At 42.0% G+C, this 21,239-nt stretch overlaps 1 protein-coding gene across 19 annotated transcripts in view; it reads left to right on the top strand.

Moving 5' to 3' along the window:
• Positions 1 to 21,239, top strand: part of LOC119025639 (SH3 domain-binding protein 4) — a 105,959-nt gene that overhangs the window by 56,113 nt on the left and 28,607 nt on the right. For 15 of the 19 annotated variants that reach the window (XM_037109397.1, XM_037109393.1, XM_037109395.1 and 12 more), the window contains 2 exons: positions 4,088 to 4,290; positions 13,071 to 15,433. In XM_037109397.1, the coding sequence (XP_036965292.1) occupies positions 4,167 to 4,290; positions 13,071 to 15,433 (2,487 nt within the window). In that variant the 5' untranslated portion in view covers positions 4,088 to 4,166. The remainder of the gene's footprint in view (positions 1 to 4,087; positions 4,291 to 13,070; positions 15,434 to 21,239) is intronic. The other 4 variants (XR_005076872.1, XM_037109396.1, XM_037109379.1 and 1 more) reach the window with 1 other exon arrangement.

Genomic DNA, 21,239 nt, shown 5'->3' with positions numbered 1-21,239 from the left:
GTACCAACGTCGTCACACTGAACGGTATCAGTACAAACTTCGTCATACTGAAAGGTATCAGTACTAAAGTTGTCTCACTGAATGGCATCAGGACAAACGTCGTCACACTGAACGGTATCGGGAAAAATCAGTTTCATACAGAGGTCGCGTAGTACGGTGGCTGGCAAAGGCAAACGCGCAGCAACAGCCAAACGTTGCAAATAGGCCTACATAAACCATGCAGAACCAACCACATGCAAAACACATGCAACAACAAAATGCTGCATCGAGTTAACAAAATGCTGCAAACAAAGAAACGATGCAGAAACAAAACGACACACACCCCGATATGTATCTAGTTTAAACAGATTTTTTTTTTTTTTAATGAGCAAAATGCTTCTTTTTAATACTAGAAGGGCCTGAACTGCAACACTACCAGAACGGCCATAAGCGATCATTGTGACCGCTGGATATTCAACTCTATAATCTCATGTAAATACCCAGCTGAGTGACAAATGCATTCATTGTGTCATGAAATGTTTTTAAATAAACAAAATAACACCAATATGTGTATTTTAACATGCTTAATTATACATTTATCAATATTCATATCATGCAAATAGTAAACCGTAATTATTGCATATATTTACACACGATTTTAATAGAGAAAACTCAGAACAAGAAATGTAACAATTAAAAATAACTCATTTGATTATGAACCATTTTATTTTAACACTTAAAATAATAATAATAATAATAACAATAATAATAATAATAATAATAATAATAATAATAATAATGATAATAATGCCGACTACTGCAGCAGCTTTCCCCTCCATGTATTCTGCTCTCAGCTTTGCCAGCTGCTGCAGGACTTTCCTCCAGGCTCTCCTGCTGCTGGTGCTCCTTGAATAAAATGCGGGCATTGATCCCAGCCAGGTCGAGGCTGTTTCAGAAGATGCCACTGACCATCCTCCGTACCGCCTTTGACGGTGTACGCTCTCGCATCTGGTCTGGGACGTCCAGTCTTCTATAACATCCTCGACCTGGCTGGGATCAATGCCCGCATCTTATTCAAGGAGCAGCAGCAGCAGGAGAGTCCGGAGGAAAGTCCTGCATCAGTTGGCAGAGGAGCTGAGGGCAGAATACATGACAGAACAGAACAGGAGCTGCAGCAGGCGGCACAAGGTGGGCAGCAGCTCCTTTCAAGCCTTTTCTATTATTATTATTATTATTATTGTTATTATTATGTCATGTGATTGCCCATATCGTATTGTCCCTTTCCATGGGGTCGCGGGGTGTTGCTGCTAGAGCCAATCCCAGCCTTGTCTCTGGGCGAGGGCAGGGTGCTCCCTGGACAAGTCACCAGCTCATCGCAGGGCCCACACTGATGAGCAATGTGGGGTTCAGTATCTCGCTCAAGAACACTTCGACATGCAGCTCAGCCCTGCCTGGATCTGGGATTTGAACCAGCGACCTTATTATTATTATTATTATTATTATTATTATTATTATTATTATTATTATTATTATTATTATGATGATTTTTATTAGAGCAGTTCATTACTGCAATACTGTGCAAGGTACTCTTTTCGTGGTTCTTGGTGCTTTAGAAATATTATTGTTGTGGCATTCACGCCAATAAAGCGAACCTTTTAGATTATTGCCCATAGACTGATAGGTGTTGGGTTTACAAAGGAGCAATGTGGGGTTCAGTATCTCGCTCAAGGACACTTCGACATGCAGCTCAGCCCTGCCTGGATCGGGATTTGAACCAGCGACCTTATTATTATTATTATTAGATTATCATAGACTGATAGGTGTTGGGTTTACAAAGGAGCAATGCATCAAGATTTCTTCAGATTTGTATTGCCAATGGAAATTTAAATTTAAATGTCTGGCGATGTTTTCCTCACTGAAATTATTTTTCTTTTTCAAGCTAGTTGTCTCCCTGTGTCAACCACAATCGGTCTCCTCTGTCAACAAACACTATTCAGTCTGTCAATTAACAGGTGTTTTGGGGAAAACGCCTCCGACCTAACTTTACTAAACTACAGCTTATCATTTGAATGTTGACGAGGACCTAAACCTGACATTGTATTAATTCTGAAACACATAAAACCCCAAAACGGCCTAAAATAATTTTTATTCATGTCAGACCACGTCTACGAACGGGCTGCTGCTGCTTCTGACTCATTTTGATGAGACAATATTCACTCGGGTGGTGATGGGCCAGATGATCCTCATTAACAAGAAGCATTTTGCTTACGCAAAGAACTAAATCTGTTTAAACTAGTTATTTATATGCCACAAAACCACCACAACGACCATTATTTATTGTCTTATTAGCCTACATCTGTGGGAAGTTATTACAATAAAGATTTTCATGTCCCCGCAAATGTAACAAATCCCTGCAAATAATAGTTATTACATTTGTGGGAAATCGCGTGTTACGTTTCTAGTAGGCAGCGGCTATTATGTTTGTGGAAAATGTATTGCATTCGTGGGTTTATTACATTAAATACTGCAGATTTTTATTACCTTTGTGGTTTGTTACGTTTGCAGGCATTATTACATTGGTGGGCATTTTCGTGGTGTTCACACATGTCTGCAGGTGCTCAGGATGCAGACATTCTTCCTCGGCTTTCCCTGGTACACAGTCAGAGTCGCATCACTTCAGCACCGAACAGCTCCGCTCGCTCACTTTACTTAACTGAGTGGTTTGTGCCAAAATATGGATTAGATCAGTAGCTGAATAGGGCAATTCACTGTATAAAACTGTGTACAAACCCTAGCTCTGCACAATACAACTGATAGATCAGAAACATTGGTAAGAAAAGAAATTCCACAAGGCACACCTGTTAATTGAAAACCATTCTGGGTGTCTACCCCATGAATCTGAATAAGAGAATGCTAAGAGTGTGCAAGTTACTTTGAAGAACATAAATTATAAAACAGGTTGTGGTTTGTTACTGCATAATTCCATATTTGTTCCTTCATAATTTTGATATCTTCAGTATTGATCTACAATGTAGAAGATAATGAAAAAAAGGAGAAAATCCATGAATGAGAAGATGTGTCCAAAAAATTTAGACTGGTATTATACAAATAATAAACACCCTGCACACCAGATGTATCATTGAAGGACTTTGTTCAAGTCATCTCATTTTTTATTTTGTCATTATTGTGATGATATTGTATTCAGGACTATAGAGCCGGGTGCAAAGAAATTGAGGTTTCAGAATTGATTCCTGAAATGTCAAAGATCACATTTTTACATTTTTTTATTACATGATGTTGATAGACCAAGAAAGGCTGAACTGAATTGTGTGGGTAATGCAGCACCCAGACAGTTTACAGCAGGGGTACTCAAATACAAATCTTAAAGGGTTAAATCACTCAAAGGTCCATGTATTGAGGTGTCAGCAGGTACACCCCCTAACTGTTCCCCGGAGCAACTCATGAGAACACAAATGTTCCGCCCCCCCCCCATTTCCAATATAAATGGAGCATCTCAAGACAATGCATGACTTCTCATTAAGAACACAAATATACACAATAACAAAATAATCGTGATGCTCATTAAAGGAAGCTTATCACCGAAATGTGCTCATCCTATTTTAGTAGTGCCACACTTACAAAAGGCAAAATGTAAATACACGAACTGCTCTGAAAACGAAAGTGAAAGTTGCGCTGGTGGCAGTGAGTGACCCAGCTGTCTGTGTATCATTGTATTGTACTGGTGTACACGTACTGACCCAACCAAAACACATAGTGAAGGAATAACAGTTGGGAGGCCACAAACAGGAGGCCGGCGGGCTGGATACAGCCCGGGGGCCACCTATTGAGGACCGCTGGTTTACAGCATTCACACGAGTCATCTTAAAGGGACTCCCTTCAATCCAATTTGAAACCAAGGATATGTTCATGCTGAATATCCATTCGCAATGAAATCACATAAGATTCACACCCCCAATGGACTATTTGTCATGATATTGTCGTACAGAGATATTTTGGTATAAATGGGAGCAATACACAGTGAGGTCTCACACATCCACACACAGCCTTATACTTATGCTGTATAACCCCAATATTTTATGTCTTTCAGAGATCATGGGAGGCTGTTGACATCTGACTTGGCCACGAGCAAAAGAATACCACTGCTAACACTGTGAACAAGTCTGAACATGGCTGCCCATCGAATTAGAGCCACCACCACCAACAACACTTCTCTACCGCGCTGCAAGTCAGAGGGGACGCTTATCGATCTCAGTGAAGCAGTGTCAGAGGCCAGTCTGACTGATGTCAAAGGTTAGCTGCTCAAACTGAGAAATGCACTAAACAGAAAAAATCAGTTTCATCTGTTGTTTTAATTAATTTAAATTAATTTGAAATGTTTTGTGTTTTGGGCAAAACTGTAGAAACTTGATCACAACATCACAGAGTTTCCCATAGGATGTGTGCAAAATGTTTTGTACATTCACAAAGCGCGCTGTTCAGGATGTTTCCATACGTTTGCTCATGCATTAGATTTGATTAGATTTTTGACACCTCTATGGAATCCAGACAACAGTCCAGGACAAAGCTGGCCCTCCTAACCAGTTTGTTTAGGCTCTTCTTGTCCCTGTCCACGCTGCTACCTCCCCAGCAGACCACTGCATAAAGGAGCACTGATGCCACCACGGTGTCATGAAATGTTCAAAGTGATGTCCTCTGCACCCCAAAGGGCCTCATTCTTCTTAGCAGATGGAGACGACTTTGGCCCATCTTGTACAGGGCATCCTTGTTTCCAGTCCAGTCCAGTTTATTGTAAAGGTGAACATCCAGTTATTAGTATTTTGCCACCATCTCTATGTCCAAACCCTGGATGTTCACTGATGTGATCTGTGGTGTCTTCCTCCAGAAGCTGATCACCATCTCTTTTGTTTTACTGGTCTTTATATACAGGTGGTTGCATTCACACCAGTTGACAAAGTCGCTGATGACCCACCTATAATTCCTGTTTGTTCTCCTCAGACACAAAACCAACAATGGCTGTATCACTATCACGAGAACTTTTAGAGATGACAATTTGCAGTGTTGTGCTTGAAGTCTGAGGTGTAGAGGGTGAAAAGGAAGGGCACTATACCCTGAGGGGGCCCCGTGCATAATACGACACAGTCCATGAGTCTCACTGTGGTCAAGTGTTGGTCAACTCCCACTCCTTCCAGTTTCCCCTAAGAAGTGACTGCTCTATTGTATTGAAAGCACTGGAGAATCAAACAACATGACCCTCACAGTGCGTCCAGTATCCTCCAGGTTTGTAAGTGTTCTGTGCAGTAGGTAAATGACTGCATCATCCACCCCCTTTCCTCTTGCAGTTGTTTTTCTCCTTACTTATTTCAGCGAAAATTTAAGGAAAGCAGGTGCCCTCCAGCTAACATGCTGCATGCTAGTGCTAGCTGTAGCATCGCTAACACTGCTATGCCCTGAGAGAGCTGTCATAAGACCCAGAAAGACATCTCCAAACTCTGGGAGAAGATCAAGCAACTTGTTGATGGGCTCAGACAAAAAGACCATCTCCAAACCAAATTCATGGACACTGCGGCCACACAGTCGCAAATAATAAGCATCCTGAACAGCAGCAGACACGATCCGGTGGGACCCATCTTCGTCCCGCTACTGGCCATCCTCCACTTCCACTCCTTGCTCATGGACTCTTTGGTTGGAGGTAGTGTGTCGAGGTAGGAGGAGAATATCGCAGGTCTCTCCTCCACCTCTCAACCTCACAAACCGCTTCTCTGTGTTGCCAGCCTCATAGAAAGCCTTGGGAGAAACTGTATATTTTCTGGATTGATTCCATCCCCCAGACGTGGCTTTGAGTTTTTTTAGCAGATTGTTCAGTATCAATCAGTGGTTATCGGACTTTTGCTCTGCATGTGGGTTTGGTTTCATTAATAACTTTGATACATTCTGGAAAAGGACTGATCTATTCTGGCTGGACAACTTCTACCTCAACATCAAAGGTCTCACTGCACTAGCCTCCCACATTACCACACATCTCCCCGTCCCATAGATTGATGGCACAAGTCCACCTCCATCTCCACCTCCATCTCCACTTCACACCCTGCACACACCCCAGTCATCACAAACAACAGACCACTACACATCCACCATCCCATTACCTCCCTGCCCTTCCCATCATAACCTGAAACATGTCAACATCAACAAGGCCTCACAGTCAGAGCCTTTGTGTTGAGCAGTCCTCTGATTTTATGTATGACTATTTATAGACCACCCAAGCACCATCCCTGTTTTATTAGTGAGTTTTCCAAATTAGGGCCCGAGCAGCGACTGCAAGCAGTCAGCGAAGGCCCTATTGAAATTGTATTGTTTATTATTAGGGCCCGAGCAGCGACTGCAAGCAGTCAGCGAAGGCCCTATTGAAATTGTATTGTTTATTATTATTTATTATTCTTGACCGACTGTTTTGCCCAATTTCGCCCCTTTCCCAAACTGGAAAAGTTGTGTAACTTTGCAGGGACGACCGGCCACTCTCGAAATTCGATATTTTTGGGTCGTCGCACACGGTCCACGAGAAATGGCTAAATAGCGCCCCCTACAAAGTTGAAAAATTCCCATAGGGAATGTCGATGACATTGTCGTACCTGAACAAAAATTGGTAAAGATGTTAAGCATACCCAGACGCACAAAAATTTCTCTTGCCAGGAAGCTGAAATTCCAACAGGAAGTCGGCCATTTTGAATTTTATTTTTTTTACTCAAAACGAACTCGTCCTAGGGATTTCGCCCAATCAACTTCAAATCTGGTACAGATCATCTCCAGACCTAGCTGATCTAAAGTTGTGCTCTGCACGTCTGTAGATCAAAGGGCGTAGCTGTTAGGGGTTGATAGATTTTGGCGAATGTTTCGGCGCTCGCCATGTAAATTCTAACGGCTCTCACTCCTACATACTCAAACCTAGAAGCTTCAAATTTGCTAAGCATGACGGGAGCTCAGCCATGAACGTTCCGATGTATTAACATCCCACCTTACTCATGGCGCCCCCCGGTGGTAACAGGAAGTGACCAGTTCTTACTCTTAAATTTACTGATGCCGCATAGTTCACTCCATCAACTTCATTCCATTTCTAAAACATAAAGAACAAGTTGGTGAAGCTACATTATGAATGCTGTGAGGCTATGAGTAATGGTGTCCGCGTGGCGGCGCAGCGTTTTTTGATCATTCGCCAAGAAAATACGTTTGGCTTTTTGACGGCTTTAATAAACTCGTATCATCATGAAACTTGATACACAGGTCAAGGCTGGTGACCTCTAAAATCTGATGTGGGCGACGCCCATGGGCGGGGCCAAATGCCTCTGTAGCGCATCCCCTTACGTTTACATGTACTGATACCACATAGTTGACTCCATCAACTTCATTCCACTTCTAAAACATCCAGAACAAGTTGGTGAAGCCACATTACGAACACCGTGAGGCTACGAGTAACGGCGTCCGTGTGGCAGCGCCACGTCTGTCGATCATTTGCCAAGAAAATACGTTTGGCTTTTTGACGGCTTTAATAAACTCATATCATCGTGAAAATTGATACACAGGTCAAGGGTGGCGACCTCTAACATCGGATGGGGCCACGCCCATGGGCGGGGCTAAATGCCTCCATGGCGCCCCCTTGAAAACTTCAAAAATGCCTCCCCATAGGGGTTTTTTTGGAGTTAGAAGATGAAAGCTGGTACACATGTGTGCGTCGACCAGACGCCCAAAAAAGTCTCTGGCACCAACGGTCTACTCCGAACAGGAAGTCGGCCATTTTGTTTTGAATTCTCATTTTGCCACAGATCCTCCCTTTACGTTTACATGTACTGATACCACATAGTTGACTCCATCAACTTCATTCAACTTCTAAAACATCCAGAACAAGTTGGTGAAGCTACATTATGACCGCCATGAGGCTACGAGTAATGGTGTCCGTGTGGCGACGCAGCATCTGTCGATCATTCACCAAGAAAATTCGTTTGGCTTTTTGACAGCTTTAATAAACTCGTATCATCGTGAAAATTGTTACACAGGTCAAGGGTGCCGACCTCTAACATCTGATGGGGGCCACGCCCGTGGGCGGGGCTAAATGCCTCCATGGCGCCCCCTTGAACACCTCAAAAACGCCTCCCCATAGGGGTTTTTATGGAGTTGGAACATGAAAATCGGTACACACATATAAGTCGACCAGACGAACAAAAAAGTCTCTTGCACTGACGGTCCACTGCAAACAGGAAGTCGGCCATTTTGTTTTGAATGCTCATTTTGCCATGATTTCCACATTGAACCATCAACTGCTCAGGACTCCTTTATGCTTTGTCCAAATTGCTTGAAACTGTGTGTGATGAGGGGTCGCCCCTGAACACACCAGCCTATGTCCGGTTACTGCCCCCTGGTGGATGAAACTTCAACTGGTCATATCTCCTCCATGCACTGTCCGATTTGCTTCAAACTTCATGTGTGTGATGAGGGTCCAAGTCTGAACCCACTTACCCACATCTGGTTACGTTTGTAATGATAACAGGGAATAACTCTTTACTAACTATTCAGATGCCCAGACAGGGCTCTACTTTCATCATCGTCTTTGACAACACCTATTGGTCACACGAGAGTGAAAATCAAACTTGAGGCCAGCTTTTGATTCAAATCATTTTGTATATACACTTTCTTGTATAATTACTTTTGCTACACATCAATATTTCAGTTTCATTAGCAGTGTTAAATTAGGTGAGACTGCGCTATGATCATTAAAGATTATCTTTGTATAACTTTTTTTTTTCTGTCTTGCATGTTTGACGATAATGTCACACTGGAGCGAGGGCCCGCATAACCGCTCGTGGTTTTCTAGTTTTTATTGAATTTTTATCGCTTTTATCGCACTCAACTTACAATAGGGTTTAAATAACTGGTGATTTAACATACACACAGATGATAATTCAGATCCCACCGCGACTGAATTTTTAAATCTTTTAAACTACCTGGATTTTAAACAGCACATCACACAGCCCACTCACAACAGAGGACACACCCTGGACCTGGTCATAACATGTGACCTGTCCTCTGATGTGTCCTCTGTTGTCGACCTGGCTGTGTCTGACCACTATTGTGTGTTTTTCAATATCTCCAGTTTTATCAAACAGGAGGCCCCAGTGAGAACAATGAGGAAGCGCTACCTTACTCCTGAAGTGGCTGCAAATTGTATTGAAATTTTACACAATAGCACTGCTGACATTATACCTGCACCCTGCGATTTTATTGTTGATAATTTTAATAGTAATCTCAGGTCAGCCCTAGATTCAGTGGCTCCAGTTTACACAAAAACAGTCTCAATCAAATCTACACCACCTTGGATAAAGACTGAAATATAACAACTGAAAAGAAATTGCAGGAAAGTAGAGAGAAAATGGAGGCAAAGTTAACGGTTCATTATGACATATTTCGGGACAAACTCAAAACCTACAATAAAGCAGTAAAAAAGGCAAGAACTTCCCATTTTTAACAACTCATCTCAGATGAAAAGAATGACCATAAATTCCTCCACAATTGCTTGTTTAATTAATACTGATTTTAAGAAGTCCTCCATAGTTCCAACAAATGATCTATGTGAGGACTTTGCAGACCACTTCAGAGGTAGAATCGATGGCATTAGATCCACTCTTTTAGGACAAAACAATGTTGCTTTTAACAGACCTGAACCATTGCTTTTATCTGTGGAGACCATGGAGCATTTTGTCCTGGTTGATGCAGAAAGCGCTGCTTTTGATTCAGTAGATCACCACATCTTGGTAAACAGACTCAGATGCCTGGTGGGCCTCTCTGGTACTGTTTTTAACTGATTTTATTCCTACCTCACAGATCGTCACTATTTTGTAAGTATAGATACATATTCCTCAGGAATGCATGAACTTAAGTATGGGGTGCCCCAAGGGTCAATTTTAGTTCCAATACTTTTTAATTTATATATGCTTCCCTTTGGGGACATCATCAAGAAGCACGGCATCAATATTCACAGCTTCGCTGATGATACGCAGCTTTACATCGCCGTGTCTCCTGATGACACAGGGCCTATTGATTCCCTTTTAGACTGTATTTTAGATATAAAGTCATGGATGGCAGAGAACTTCTTACAGCTCAACCAGGACATAACAGAGGTTTTCATTATTGGACTTGAAGGCAAGAGAGAGAAACTTTTACCAAAACTAAATGCTTTTAAACATTCACAATGCATAAAAACCTGAGCGTTCTTTTAGGCTTTCCAGCTCCAGTGTTCTCCTTATAGGGGCCCTCCACTCCGGGAGCTCTGTCTGGCCTGCCAGGGGGGGCTTTATGGTCGTGGTATGGGCCCCTATTTGTCTGAGTCGGGGTGATCTCTGTGGTGGCGTGCCCTGTAGTCGTGGGCCTGGATGGCTCTCGATGGGGATGGCTCCCATAAGATCGTGTTTCCTCACTTGGTCTATCAGTGCTCAGCCATACTCCACTTTATCTTGTGAGGGGGTGGGGTGTACGTATCGATGTAGTATGCTGTGTGTTCAAGGGTGTGTGTGTGTGTGTGTGTGTGTGTGTGTGTGTGTGTGTGTGTGTGTGTGTGTGTGTTACATGAATGAGGGTGCAGGGAGTGGGGATGTTAAGGGTTTCATTTTCTTTTCTTTTAATGTAAAGCACTTTGGGCTGCATTTTTGCGTGTATGAAAGTTGATTTGATTCCTGCCTGAGCTCCTTCTGGTCTCCTTCTTTGTCCCCTGATCTGAAAAAATCTTCTTTTTATAGATAGATACATAACTTTATTAATCCCAAAGGGGAAGTTAGGTTATCATAGCAGCAGGTACATTCATGTACAGATACAATCAAATATAAGGGCAAATATAGAAACAATAAGAAACAATGATGTACTATGTACAAAATACAAAAAACAATGTCAAACTATATACAATAAAATGCATAAGCAGTTACAAAATAAGATAAAATACTGAGGTAAATAAAATAAAATGCTGAGCAAAGTGGAACTTAAGGTGCAAGAAAAATAATGTGCAGTTTTATTTACAGGGATAATGTTTTAAAGAGAAATACATTTTGTGTGTGTAGCGTGAGCGTTATAGAGTAGGGCTATATAGTAGGTTTTTAATCCCAGAGTTTACTGCGGGTTCGTTGCTTGGAAAACACCTTACCTTTCTGGAAGGCAGAGTGTTTTCCACACAGAAATGTATGTAATGTTTGTGTGTGCACGTGTGTGTGTGTCATGATGGCAAAATTTGGTCCTGGAATATGATTGCAAAGATAAGAAATGTCCATGGCACAGTAAATACCTAAAAAAATATGAGTTTCACTGTATCATGGTATACTGTATTACACAATTAATTTTATAATTACAGTTACAATGATATTTTACTAGGATAAAAACAGGATGTGTTTTGGTGGAACACCTGAAACGTCATATAAACTTCACGTCAGTTCTTGTTGATAAGATGAATCCATCTAGAGAGGTGAAACTTAAAAGTAAGCACACTTTGTTCAGCCTTTTCCTTCAAGACACGCAAACAAGTGGAAAGGACAAATTAGTGATCAGACTTTCAGTTTCCCCTCAGTCTGTTCTGTAACATATTATAGCTATGCTCTACATAGCTAAAGCATCTGGGTAGCCTGGATTGATTGGACCATAAATCAACAATTGAAGTAACATAGGATTGTTTTTTCCCATGCCAATATAATGCAATTTCAGCTACCTTGTCTTCAGAACCAAGATGATGTAATACAATCTATGGAATCTTTTCACTACTATTCATTGAGAGATGTTTCTGGTGGAGCAGTAGCCCTGTTAATCAATACAAGTAGCATTTTAGTGAATTTAAATCCTTCATTGTCCATATGCCCACTCACTAAAACTTCCCCAAAGCTCCAAAGTAGTTGTTACTGTTAATAATAGGATTTGGATTTGAATTATTAAAAATAGTCTAATTATCATGATCACCAATAGGAAATAATGTTAAAGGGATATTCCGGTGTCAATTTAATCCATGGTCTAAACCACCATGAAACTGTGTTAGACTCCCTCTCAAGAGATCAAGTTAACAGACCGCTAATTTACGGAGTTTTATCATCCTCAGAAACGACTGCACGACAACAATACACTGCAGTAAATGGATCCAAATATAAACCGCCACCAAAAAGCCACAAATAATGCCCAGAACAGCACCAAACGTCGGCAACAGTACAAATAGGGTCTCAGCACACAGTCCGGGGCATCTAACCTCCGCTAGCTTAGCTGGATTTCTATTGTGGAAGCTAAAAACAGATTTCAACTCTCCCCCATCAGCTTCCGGGTCAGGGAAGTCCCGACGCGACGATTACCGAGTGCGGTTAGAAATGCTCAATTCAGTTCTTTTCCCTGTCCACTCTCGATAATAACTGTTAAATAATAAACAAACTGTTAAATAAACTGGCAGGTAAGACACATATGAACTTTGATTGATTTTCCATGGAGTCTTAATCATACATTTTCATTCATGAGCCGCGGAACTCTACTGCACTCAGTAATCGACTCGTTGGGACTTCCCGTTAACAGGAAGCTGCTGCAGAAGAGCAATACATTTTGTCTGCTTTTCAGCAGAAATCCAGCTAAGCTAGTGAAGTTTTAATGCCCTGGACTATGTGTTGAGACCCTGTTTGTACCGTTGCTGAAGTTTGGTGCAGTTCTGAGCATTATTTGTGGCTTTTTGGTGGCAGTTTATATTTGGATCTATTTACTGAGTATTGTTGTTGTGCGGCCGTTTCTGAGGTTGATAAAACTCCGAAAATTAGCGGTCTGCTAACTTGAGTCTGACACAGTTTCACAGTGTGGTAGACCATGGATTAAACTTACACCGGAATATCCCTTTAAAAGAAACATGATACTATAACATTTTTTGTGGGTGGTTCTTTCAGTAACACTGACAACTATTTCATGCCTCCAGAAAATAATGTGAAAGATGCTATAATTTCATCCACTACTTCTCATGAAAACACAATTTAATGTTTTGGCCATATCATCCACATCCCTCTGACGTTGTTTCATTATTTTTCCAGTGCCTTCTCCCAGTGCCTTACGACTGGATGCGATTGCTTCCTTTGGAGCTGCAAGGGAAGTTGTTGCCATAAAGGACTACTGCCCATCCAGTTTCACCACTCTGAAGTTCTCTAAAGGGGACCGCCTTTATGTTCTGGACTCATCAGGAGGAGAGTGGTGGTATGCCCACAACAACACAGAGATGGGTTACATCCCAGCCGCTTATGTGCAGCCCATCAACTACAGAGACTCGTCTTTCAGCGACAGCGGTATGATTGACACCGTGGGAGACTGTAACGAGGAGGTAGCCAAAGAAATGGACTTTCAAGGAGAGTGGGCAGGGGTGATTTTGAAACCAACCACCTTCCAAAATCAAAATCCTTTTGCAGCAACCCATACCTTTACAAACCCTTTCCTAAACAGGGGTCCTCAGAGCTCACTTGACCAAAACAGATATGAGAAATCTGTTGACCTTCTTCTGTTTGATACTCTCACTCCATCTGTACCCAACTCCACCAACAGCACTACTGACATCAATGGTTTTCACAGTGGCATATTTAACTTGAACCCTCTAAGTCCCAGTGTAGAAGTGGGACAGACACTTCGTAGGGATAACCCATTTTTTAGAAGCAAACGATCCTACAGTCTGTCTGAGCTGTCCATCCTGCAGGCTCAGTCTGACACCCCACTGAGCTCCACCAGTTTCTTTGGAGGCCTCAAAGCACCAGTGCCAGAACAGTTCCAAAGCAGGGAGGATTACCGGACAGCGTGGCTGAGCCACCGCAAGTTAGCCAGGTCCTGCCATGACTTGGACTCTCTGGGTCAGAACCCAGGCTGGGGCCAAACACAGCCAGTAGAGACAAATATTGTCTGTCAGCTGGACTGCTCAGGGGGCACTGTCCAGCTGCCAGACACCAACATCAGCATCCACATACCAGAAGGCCATGTCGTCCCAGGGGAAACCCAGCAAATTTCAATCAAAGCTCTGCTTGACCCACCACTAGAGCTGAACAACGACCGCTGTACCACTGTCAGCCCTGTGGTCGAGATTAAACTCAGCAACATGGAGACCAAAACTACACTTACTCTGGAGATGAAAGTGTCTGTCGTGGTGAAAATGGAACACAGGCAGATGACAGAAATCTTGTGTGTTAGGAGTGATTGTAAAGAGGGACCTTACACTCCCATTTCTCAGGCATTCATGAATGGGGACACAGTCCAGGTGCGCCTGGATAACCTTGAACCGTGCATGTATGTGTGTGTTGTGTCTCAGTTCCGGTCCCTATCTGTAGACACCACAGTTTGGGAGCATGTGGTTAAAAAGATTACTTTAGGAGTGTATGGTCCCAAACATATTCACCCATCCTTCAAAACAGTCGTGGCTATGTTTGGCCATGATTGTGCCCCAAAAACATTATTGGTGAGTGAGGTGGGCAAACAAGTGCAGTCTGCACCATCAGTAGTTCTACAGCTATGGGGTAAACATCAGTTTGTCCTGTCCAAACCCCAAGACCTTCATGTCGGGGTTTACTCCAACATGGCCAACTATGAGGTAAAAGCTGTTGACCAGACCAGATCAGTTCGGGGATTCCAGGTTAAACTTGGCAAAGTCAGCAGACTTGTCTACGTCATTGCTTCACGCAACACTGAAGATGTTTCTGATTTCACCTTAAGAATCCAGGTCAGAGATGACCAAGATTGTATACTGGCTCAGTTTTGCGTCCAGACACCAACACCACCACCCAAAACAGGCCCAAAGACATTAGTGCAACGACGCTTCTTGAAGAAGAAGGAAGTGGGCAAGATAGTCTTGTCCCCCCTTGCCATTGCCACCAAGTACCCTGTTTTTCAGGACAGGAGAATAAACAGCCTGAAATTTGGAAAGTTGATCAAAACTGTCAGCCGACAAACAAAAAATCAGTACCTGCTTGAGTACAAAAAAGGAGACTTTGTAGCTTTGTTGAGTGAAGAGAAGATCAAGCTAAAGGGACAGTTGTGGACAAAAGAATGGTACATTGGATATTATCAGGGCAAAATGGGATTTGTTCATGCCAAGAATGTGCTAGTGGTTGGCAAAGTTAAGCCCATTTACTTCAGTGTGCCCGACCTTACCACCTCACTGTTACTGGAGCAGATACTGAAGCCCTGCAAATTCCTCACATATATCTATGCCTCTGTAAGAACTGTACTGATGGAGAACATTGGCAACTGGCGAGCGTTCGCAGATGCCCTGGGATATGTCAACCTGTCCTTAAGTCATTTCTGTCGCGCAGAGCTGGACAGTGAACCTGAGAGGGTTGCATCAGTGCTGGAGAAGCTGAAGGAGGATTGCAACAATGTAGAGAGCAAAGAACGGAAGTCCTTCCAGAAAGAACTCCTAATGGTAAGTTAAAACCTTGTTTGTTGCAGCAACATGGCATTTTCTCCAAACCACTGATTTGAAAAGATGCTAATAATCTATTCCTGTTTTAGATTTTAGGTCTCAGTTGGGTCTTTTGACCTCATGGTGTCCAATTAAATGGTCACGTGTTTCTTTCTGTATGCTCCTGGTATTAGACTCTCTCTGACCACTCTTCTTACCCTTCTCCTGTTATCTGCAGCAGCTGCTTTAGGCTCTTGGCCTAGGTTGTGGGTCAGTCTGTTAATTCTGCTTGGAGTGCTGTCGATAACTGCTGGGTAGGCATGAATTATATAGATTTTATAAATGAATTTAATCGGTCAAGCTGCTCTGATAATTTCCTGTAAAAAACTGCTCACCGAGACATTAAAATTGAGTTTACTAATACTATGTACTGTTACTGGTTATCTTAAAAACAGGGCCACAATCGTTGTCATTAATAGAGACAAAATGAATCACATCACACTCAGAAATCATGCTCCCTGAAGGGGCAAACAGTTAACCCCATGTGAGTTGCCAAGGGCGAGGCCCCCCCCCCCAAAATGTGTGCTAAAATGCCCTCTTGGAAGCCAAAAAAGCAAGCAAAGTCCCCTCTTGGTTGGCAAAACACACTAAACTCCCCCCTTGGCTGGTTAGAACATGATAAACTGCCCTCTTGGGAGCCAAAACGCGTGCTAAAGTGCCCTCTTGGGAGCCAAAACGCATGCTAAAGTGCCCTTCTTTTCACCCCTGTCCTTCAAAAAGTCTGTGCACGCCACTGCTTTTTCTCAAAGCGTTATCTCAAATGACACATGATTTTATTAAACACATCTTAAGAGAGACTTTGTAACCTTTCACCTTAGTTTGATGATCCTCTAGGACAGGGATACTCAAAAACAAATCTTGAAGGGCCACAAAGATTTTTTTCAATGACTCAAAGGTCGATGTATTGAGGTCAGTCAGGCCACATGCAATACTACTGTATAATATAATATGATGTAATATAATATAGATATATATGTGTATGTGTCTATACATATACATATATGTATGTGTATATATGTAAAACTACAAAAATACAAACTAAAATAAAATATAATTTCTATTTTGACAAATTAAAATAGTGGAACAAAACAAATTTTCTAAGTCTCTAAGTAAGCATTCTGTTGCATTTTGTGGTTGTGTCATAGATGTGACAAGAATCCTTGAAGAAGCTTGATATGATGATTTCAGTGCATTAATTTTGTTGCTCTTACCTCTGAATTTTGAGGAAATGTCTCTTCAAAATGGGGCGGCTGTAGCTCAGCGGGTAGAGCAGGTCAAAAGGTCGCTAGTTCAAATCCCGGCTCCGGGCAAGGCTGGGCTGCATGTTGAAGTTGAACCCCACATTGCTCATCAGTGAGGGCCCTGCGATGAGCTGGCGACTTGTCCAGGGAGTACCCTGCCCTCGCCCTGAGACAAGGCTGGGATTGGCTCCAGCCGCAACACCCCTTTTCCATTCCCATGGAAAGGGATAAGCAGTTACGGACAATGACATGATATGACATGATGTCTCTTCAAAATTCCTATGCTTTGTCTCATAAGGTCATTTTAAATCGGAAATCTTTATCACAGCTTCTCCTGGCATATCAAGCACATGGTTTTTGCACTGGTTGGTGGGAGAATGAACGCAAATTTTTCAGTCCATTCTTCTTCAAATTGGCGATTTTCACTGTCCACTTTTCTTTCCTACAGCTCCTACAGCCGGCAAAATCTCAATATGCGAACTGCTCCAAAAATGAAAGTGAAAGTTAAAAATTGAGTTTGCAGCAGTGAGTGACTCAATAACATGTTGTCTTTGTATCGTTGGTATGGAGACAAGTCCCGGTATATGAGTGCTGACCCAACCAAAACACATCGTGAAAGAATAATAGTTTGGGGGCCACAAATAGGCGGCCCAGGGGCTGCCTATTGAAGACCACTGCTCTAGGGTATTCCTGATTGTGTAATATCCTGCAGTGCTTCCCATGAATTACCTAGAATGTGGCGGCCCGCCAAAATGTAACTTTTTTTTTTCTATAGCCCAAAACCACAATTACATTGCCTAAATGGGCTTTACAATTTGTACAGTGAACAACATCCTCTGTCTAAAAAAAAAAAAAAAAAAAAAAAGACGATGGAAGAAACCTCAGCAAGAGCAACAGAGGAGGGATCCCTCTTCCAGGATGGACAGACATGCAATAGATGCCGTGTGTACAGAAAAGAGCAATAAATCACAGTTTACAAGTTACATTAATAGAAACTCTGATACAAATATATGTAAAGTGAGTGGATCCTGGCGACAACGGCAGAGGACGAGGCATCACCAAGTGGTGCCCAAGCCACACAACCTCCTGTCCACCATGGTGACCTGGAAAAGGGCAGGACACACAAGATAATTAGTAGTAGACAGAGAAAGGCATCAAGATTTACAGAAATATAAATATGAGTCAAGCGCTCAGTCAAGCTTCAATAGAAGTTTCTAGATTTGATCGAATTGTTTTCTTTTTGTCTTGTTATTATCTCACAAAGGACTTTGGATAGTAAAATGTGGATAGCTGACTAGGTAGTACTAATCTCCAGAAATTGCAAAAGCACAGAAAGAAATAATTTAGCATGGTTAGCATGATTCACCATATCACGCTACAATCAAGCTGGCAAAGTCACCAATAAGATGTTCAGCTCCACAAATAATGAAATACAAAAAAAATCGGTCCCATTCAGCAGCACTCCCATATCTACTTATTTAACACACATATATATATAGATAGTGATGTTTGGAGTAACACAGCTCTTTGTAAGAGTAGAATTTAAAAAATACATAAATATGTGCACACATAAACATGCACAGATACATTCTATTGCATTTAGTCCTTAATTCATATAGTAACTGATGCACAAGTGTAAGATGATACTCAGTAAACAACCCTAAAAAAGACAACAAAATAGTGAGTCTATAAAAAGAAAATCATAAAGTAGGCATGGCCGATATGGCTTAAAAAAGTTAACAAAACAATGAAAAACACAATTAAATTCACACAAATAAATGATAATGCTGCCATACTAGTGAGCTGATCTGCCCTCTTTAATTCACGGTTTCCTCTCCATCAACACCCATTTTCTCGCTCTGCTGTTAATGGGTTGAGCTTGTGTGTTTTTATTGCAGGTAATTTAAAGGATATGGCCATGCATTGTACAATAGTGCTGCAAAGCTTCCTCTATAATCCCATTCAAGTTTATTCCTTATTTGTGACATGCAAATTGTCTTTGAGTTTTTGCTGCTCAAATTTAGCTTATTACCATTATTTATGCTGTGCCTATACACTAGAGTTCTCAATGGTGTCAGGCTCAGACAAAGGAGAGAGGACTCAGATGCAGAACGGCAGAAGTAATGTCAGGTTTTATTGACTGATTGCAACTCTTCAGCATGAATGATAAATAAACAGGTTATGAAAAATCTTTGAGGACAAACAGGACACACAAGACATAAAACACAAAGAACAAAAAACGCTCCTGAAGGAGGAATCCTACACTGTATAGAAACTTCAGCTATGAAACTTTAAATAGAAAAAACAAAATCACTCCGAAGAGGTCTATATTCAGGCTATAAAATGTGCTACCCTGAACACTATAAAGGTACAACAAAAAGCGCTCCACACGGAGGAAAACAAAAGGCTATCAAACAATAAATCTTATAAATCAAACTCTAACCAGAAAACTACAACTCAAAATCACTCATCTAAAGAGGAACAATTCAGAAAATAAAACATGAACAATACTTAGCTGGGACTATGACAAGACTGTGAAACAGGGCTTCAGTACACGACAGAGGACGAAATACTTTGACGAGGCAGACAGGGGAAGACAAAGACTTTATACACATGGGGGAGGGGAACACAGGTGAAAACAATCAAGGATTAGGGATGATGTCAGACCAGGGACACAAGAGGAAGGGCAAGTGACCTGAAACGAGAGGAGAGTTACTTTTCAAAATGAAACATGAAATTCACATGACAGAAACCCAAGACAGGACATCCCTCACCGCGATGTGACAAATGGGTTGCACCAGCCCGACAAACCTGCAGGTTCGGGCCGGGTTCGGGCCGTAAAAATACGCAAATGAGCCGGGTCGGGTCAGGCCTCGGGTTTCCTTTTTTGTAAAACACATTTCTTGCAGGTTGTAAATGATATATTGTTTATTGTTGTGAATCATGGCTGTTCACGTGTGGTGAAGAGTAAGTCTGGCTGCCTTCTTCATGGGGAGGGGCAGACGCAGACCTGACGCTGCTGCGTACGATAACAAGTGTAAGAGGAAAACAATGCAGGCGCGTGGGGGATTGGGTTGGAGCCGGGTTTGGGCAGACAGTTCATGCTGGTGTGTCGAGCTGCGTCGGGTTGGGCTTAAAAACCACACGTAAATGCAGCGTGACCTGAATACACAGGGAATCAGGAGCAAGTATGAATTAATATTTTGATCTTTTTAAAGATTAATCCTGCACCTCAACACAGAACAGACCTTGTCACAAAAAAGGGCAAATGTCAAGGTAAATATGCACACCAACTCCTTGCAGCACTTGGTTGTGCATCTTCTGCCATGGCAATGTAGATTATAAGTGTCATCTTAGGATAAAAATCACAACTCAGCCTGCCTGAGATGCCTATACATGCAAAATTCCCTCATTATATCCAGTCTAACTAATGCTTATGGCCCATAGTGCCATAAAACATTGCATTTTTATATTTATTTCTTTTATTTTTGTGTCTGTGCCTGTTTGAACTACTACAACATTTCAGAGAGTGGTGTTAAATGCCCCTACTTTGTTGATACTGTTCCTAGACTGTGTTCCTCTGTTAGCATATTATCCGAATGAGAGTCTCTGTCAGAGGTCATGGATGAACTACAGCTGAAGTAACATGGAGCACAAACACTGTAATTTGTGCGAGGTTGTAAACACTAGTTAGAGCCATTTATAGACCAAGACACTGCAGTATGGAAAAGAACATAATGAAAGGTGGTGAATGAAAATATTCCCTTTGAGGGAGTCAGTACTGTATAATTCATTTCTGAATATAGCTCTAGCCCCTTTCAGTTAGAGAATGCGCCACATTTGCAGCCAGGTAAAGGCTGAAATCTGCCATCTTGTCCATATGAAAGGGAGGTATGATATTTGTTCTTTTCAAACAAGCCACCACTGGGGTAGGCAACGTGACATGACATGAAGCATGAAGTTGGGCATGAACAGTGACGTACAACATGCGTCGGAAGAATATTTAGCCCCTTGATACCAGTGTCAGTCATAATTGCCACGCAGCTTCTCGCTCAAGGCCTGCGGGATGCAGCATAATCATGAATGGCCACTGCCTCATCACGGGTGCCGTGATATTAAATGTGGTGACACTTCATAGATTTACTTTATTATAGACCTATGGCCCATATTCTCGTCTTAGTCAAACACACGCTTATGTTAAACCCTCCTCTTGCAAATGAATAGTGTCCTATGTCACGGAATACAATCTCTTATGATTTACTAGTGTTGTCATTGGACATGGAAGAGAAACAACCAATTCAAAAGTACTGTGGTAACAAGAGCTTCCTTTGTGTTCAGATGTCTGAAGCCCTCTGTTCTAGGGTTAGGGTCATTTGAATGCTGGTGGACATCAACAATGCTGTATATACACACAATAATGTAGATTATTTCGGCTTCTCAGGCCGATCGATGTTGCCTATGCATTTTTAAGTGGTGTGGACATCTCTTGATTCTAAGATGCATCGTGTTATACGTGTGGGAGATTC

Source organism: Acanthopagrus latus, chromosome 9, assembly GCF_904848185.1.
Source record: "Acanthopagrus latus isolate v.2019 chromosome 9, fAcaLat1.1, whole genome shotgun sequence".
Taxonomy (NCBI): Eukaryota; Metazoa; Chordata; class Actinopteri; order Spariformes; family Sparidae; genus Acanthopagrus; species Acanthopagrus latus.
This window is presented reverse-complemented; position numbering and strand designations above follow the sequence as displayed.